The sequence below is a fragment of the Cucurbita maxima genome, unplaced genomic scaffold, assembly GCF_002738345.1.
Source record: "Cucurbita maxima cultivar Rimu unplaced genomic scaffold, Cmax_1.0 Cma_Scf00001, whole genome shotgun sequence".
NCBI classification, from domain to species: Eukaryota; Viridiplantae; Streptophyta; class Magnoliopsida; order Cucurbitales; family Cucurbitaceae; genus Cucurbita; species Cucurbita maxima.
The window spans coordinates 7215563-7221054 of record NW_019272017.1 but is presented as its reverse complement, the minus strand read 5'-3'; the positions used below and the strand labels follow the sequence as shown (position 1 = coordinate 7221054).

Genomic DNA, 5492 nt, shown 5'->3' with positions numbered 1-5492 from the left:
TGTCAATGTAATAGAAAAAATGAATTTATAGTTTTAAAATAGTTAATTATTAAAACTTTACCTTAATAATTATATCAAATTACATCCTAAATTTTTTTTTGAAGTAGATGAATTTAGATTCCCTATTAAAATTTAATTTTAATAGGGAAACTTTGCTCCAATCAAATCAGTCGTAGCAGTATTTTATTTGATTTTATTTCTATATATATTTTTGTTGCGTGTATTTTTTTTGTAACAATGATTTTATTGAGTTATTATAAAAATAAAGGGTTAACAAACTTTCAAACAAGAATTCAAGTACAACTAGGCCCATCGTAAATGAACACTAGCCCAGAACTCAAAACGGGAGCAGCCCAAATACAACTAGGCCCATTACAGAGGAAGCAAATTTAGTTGAATAACCTTTCAGACTTTTGTTGTTAAATGAATAGACGGAAAATGTGTGTGGATTTATTTAGTAAAAGCCTATAAAATAGTTATTTCAAATAAATTTCAATGAAAATTTCAATGAAAATTTTCAAAGCTTTCGTGATATAAATTGAAATGATCACTTTTGACGTAGGAGGACAACTATAGCGGTTTATAAGAAGGAACCTCACCTCTCGTAAATATGGTCCTATTTGAGCTTTTTCTTTTAAACTTTTTTAAAACACGTATATTAGTAAAAAGTTTCCACACGTTATAAAAAATACTTCGTTCCCATTTCCAACTGATGTGGGATCTCAAAATTTACCCCCTCCGAGGTCCAGCATCTTCATTGGCACAACGCCCAATGTCAACCCCCTTAAAGGATCAGCGTCTTCGCTGGCACATCGCCTGGTGTTTGGCTTTACTATTGTAGCACTGGATGATGAGATCCCACATTGATGGGAGAGAGGAACGAAATATTCCTTACAAAAATATGCAAATCTCTCCCTACCAGACACGTTCTAAAATCGTGAGGCTGACAACAATACGTAACAAGCTGAAGGGAACAATATCTACTAGCGGTGGGCTTGAGCTGTTACAAATGATATTAGAGCTAAGCACCGAACGATGTGTCAGTGAGGAGGCTGAGCCTCGAAGGGGGTGAATTGGAGGGTCCCACATCGATTAGATGAGTGAATGAGTGGCAGCAAGAACGCTGGGCCCCAAGAGTGGTGAATTGTGAGATTTCACATCGGTTGTAGAGGAGAATGAAACATTCTTTGTAGGGATGTTTTAAAAACTTTGAGAGAAAGTCAAGATAGCAGTGGGCTTAGGCCGTTAAGTAAACATAACTAAGTATGATTAAGAGTATCAAAATGGTGAAGAAAGTGTCATTAGAATGTTGTTCATGGGTATAAAGCTGCCTTGTTTTCAATAATTGGTACCCAGCAACCTCGATCGTTGATTCGTGTACGCAAACAATATTATTCGGGATCGATCTACCGTGTAACTTAATTGTGAGATCTCACGTCATAGTAGACGCGTTTTAAACATAGGAATGACCACAGATAATGAATCAAAGCCTAATAAGCTGAAGTATAAATGGAACCAACTGTAGAATCATTGAGAAAAATATTTATTTTTAATAACAAAAATTTAGTGCAAAAAACGGGGATGGTTACTTTTACCTTACTTTTAAAACAATCTAGAATCAATTGAAGAAGTGATGGAAGATACTTCCCAATCCACAAGCTTTGAATTAAAAGGTTCCTTTATTATTTAGTACTTTAAACTTTTTCCTTTTTTTGTCTATTTAAATTAGAAAAATGTTTAATAAGATCGAATATTTAATAAATTAAAATTTCATTTTACTTTTAATAAATTTTAAAAAATTCGAAAGTTAAAAGAATAAATCCAACTTAAACATATGTTTTTGATAAAAATAATAGTGAATCTGATGAGCTAACATATATATATATATATATATATATATATTTTATTTAAAAAAAAATTACAACGTCAAACACTCATCTTTCAAGTTTGAGCTGGTTGAGCCCAAGTCCAAAATAGCATTCAATAGCCCTTCAAGTCTAAACTCGGACCCCACAGCAGACCCACCATACTGACCTTACATTTCAACACAATTTTCAAAGGAATCCCCTAAAATTCTCTCTTATTTTTTTTATCGTCCCCTCCCCTTTTGGTTGAAATTGATGGGGGATAATAAATAAAGAATCCACCCATATTTTATGGTTTTATTATTATTCATAAACATCACTAAGTATCATAAAATTTTAAAAATATTTAACACGTTTGTCGATACCTCATAAATTATCTACAAATGTTTTAATGTCGTTTTGGAAAGTTCAAGAGTATTTTTTAAACGTGTTACGTAAATGTATTTTTTATTTTTTATAAATTTAAGAGTGTTTTTTATGTTGTTTTTTAAGTTTAAGGTGTTTTTTTGAAAACTACACCGTATTTTTTAAATAATTTCTAAAGTTAAAAGATATTTTTGAATCTATTTTGAAAGTGGATTTAAATTGCTTTTAAAAATTATGAATGTATTTTTTAATTTTTTTTAAATTTAAAAATATTACGAAATTTTTAAAAATTTAGAATAATTTAGAAATATTTTTTAAATAAAGGAGAAAGTTTAAGAATACTTAAATAATTTAATCACATATTTTTGTTATCCCGTGACAAGAAGAATTAGGTTATGGGATAAAAGGAATCATTATGAAATGAACTCAATTATTTATATTGAAAAATTTGTGAATTTAAGAATTACTTATATAATTTTAAATTTATTTCGTACATGCAATATAATTTTATAAAAATTAAAAAAAAAAAAAAAAAAATCTCCCGATCACGTTCTTAATTTCTCTTACGTCTGGGCCACTGACTTGACTACTGTCTTATCTTAATTAGAAACAGTTAGAGATGGGAACTGTGGCACCAACCACCGGCGACGAGAAAGCGTTACGATTTTCCGGATATTTTGCTCAGAATTATTGTTTTCCGGTGATCGGAAAACCGGCCTGTAATTTCGAAACCGGAAAAGAAGAAAAGGATTACCACTTTTCCGTTACAGTTACCAGTGTCTCTTATCCATTTGCTCTGGTTCCCATTTCTCGGCGTTGAATGAATAATTATTTTAGGAATATAAAAAATGTAGGACCCACCATTTGTCTAATAAAGTTTTTATTAGCAATGAGAATAAATTTTTTATTTTATTTTATTCTTTATTAGGTTAACAAATTCTTTTATTTATTATTTTTTTAATATATATACCAATTGAATCTTTCTCAACTTGTTACTCAAATCACTTTATAATAATAGTACTATCATTTAAAATAATAATAAAAAAAAAAGAATAATATCCTTTTAATTTATTTTTTAAAAATAAAATAATCAACTTCATTCGACACTCAAATAATTCTTTCGATTAGGCAAAATCAAAAGATAACAAACTCTTCACATAATTCTATAAAATGGTATAATATTTATCCATTTTGAGGCGATTTTACTTTTAATTTCATACAAATCGTCTCGATTCATAACAATTAACCTAGACTCGATTCCAGTACAAATTTTATTTGATTTATTTTTTTCTCTTTTTAAATCCAATTCTTAATGCTCGCTAAGTTTATAACAAAGTTAAAAAAAAGAAAAAAAAAAGTGTAGACTACAAATTAGCATAAAAATTTGTCAACGCTCCCTAAAATTTGTGCCCTACTTTCTCAGGTCGTGTCATTGTTTAGAAGATAAAGAGTGGGACTGTTTAGTTGATAACCATATGCTATCTTATCACAATTTAACATTTTATCCATGATATAACGTGTTTGATTCTTGTCCACGATATTAACAAATTATTGTTTAATAAGATTGGTATGAATTTAATATAATTTAATTAATATACTAAAAATCTAGTTTAACTAATTATAAGTAACAAATAAATAGTAATAGTCAACAAATTATCATTAATTTTAATTAAAAATTATATTTTTTTAAAAACTAAAATTAAATTAAATTAAATTAAACATATATTTTAAATAACCAATCAATTATTATTCATTTATTACCACTGATTTTTTAAAAAGTAATTATGTTAATTTTTATTTTATTGATTTAAAAATATAACTTTTGGAAGAGGGTATCAAATAAAGGGAACTAAATATCCTTTTGAAAACGGTTTTATATTTCCTCTCCCTGCCAAACCTCATTCTCCCCCATCCAAACGAGCCCTTGAGAGTTAGAGAAAAAGAGAGAAACGGGAGCGAAAACGCCGACCTCTGTAGATACAATGGCGAAGGAGAAAGAGAACGGTGACGGTCAAGTTCAGGTGGCGGTGGACCTCGATGCCGGAGCTCTGTTTGTACTTAAATCCCGAGGTTAGAGTTTCTTTTTTCTGTTCATTTTCCGGTGATCGAAAAACTTGCCGGAATCTGAGAATCCATATTTTACGGGGATGGTACGATCACTATTGGCCTCAACATCGGCGACTTTTCTTCCGTTCTCTGTTACCTCAAGGACTTTTATTATTAATTTTTTCTTGTGCCTTACTGGAACGAAGAAAAATCTCGTCGGTAATAATAACTTTTAAAATAATATTATTTTAAATGTTTTAATTTTGTAACGTGTATTATATTGACTAATTAAAAAGATTAATGAAATAAACAATTCTTATAACTCCGTTTTCTTAACATATTAGTTAATTAAATGAAGTCAAATTCAATAATAATTAGTAAATATATTAATTAGCATGACATATCACGAATAGTTAAAGTAAAGGATTAATGACTTTTTTAGTCGTTAATTTCATGTAATTTTTATGTATTGTTGTTTAATATTCAATATATATATATTATATTTTCATAAGAAATTAAAAATGAGTAATTATTAATAATTTGATGATATATTACTGTTTGGTGATATGGATGATAGGATCATGGTGGCATTGTGGGTACCACTTGACGACATCCATAGTGGCTCCATCGCTACTAAGCCTTCCCTTTGCGTTCAAGATGCTAGGTTGGGTTGGCGGAAGTGTAGGACTTGCTTTTTGTGGTTTAGTCACTTTCTATGCCTACCATCTCCTATCGCTCGTTTTAGAGCACCATGCTATGAATGGTTCTCGTTTACTTAGGTTTCGGGACATGGCTACTAATATTCTCGGTAACGTTCTTTTCTTTTTGTTGACCAAACAACAATTTTTAACAAATTATACGTTTTTTTAGATTTTAAGGTTCAATTATTAATATCTCTAATAATTGTACTAAAAATATGTACAAGAGTCAATGATCATCGATATTCATTTGGTCTCTCTACTTTTAAGTTTTATTGACAACATTCTTTTTGGTCTCTGTATATTTTAAAAAATGATTATTTTAATTCGTCTTAAAATTTTTAAATAATAAAAATTTTCATGTTTTAAAAGCATGGGAACAAAAATAAACATCATAAAAATATATAATTTTTAATTTTTTTTATTATAAAAATTCGAAAGACTTTGACTTCGTTTTTTTTTTTTTTTTTTTTTTTTTTTTTTTTTTTTTTTTTTTTTTTTTTTTTTTTTTTTTTTT

At 28.7% G+C, this 5492-nt stretch overlaps 1 protein-coding gene across 1 annotated transcript in view; it reads left to right on the top strand.

Moving 5' to 3' along the window:
* The first annotated feature begins 4099 nt into the window (after positions 1-4099).
* LOC111492084 (GABA transporter 1-like) overlaps positions 4100-5492 on the top strand; it is a 4025-nt gene continuing 2632 nt past the window's right edge. Inside the window, exons 1-2 of the mRNA XM_023141270.1 lie at positions 4100-4301; positions 4855-5085. Coding sequence (XP_022997038.1) covers positions 4214-4301; positions 4855-5085 — 319 coding nt within the window. The 5' untranslated portion in view covers positions 4100-4213. The remainder of the gene's footprint in view (positions 4302-4854; positions 5086-5492) is intronic.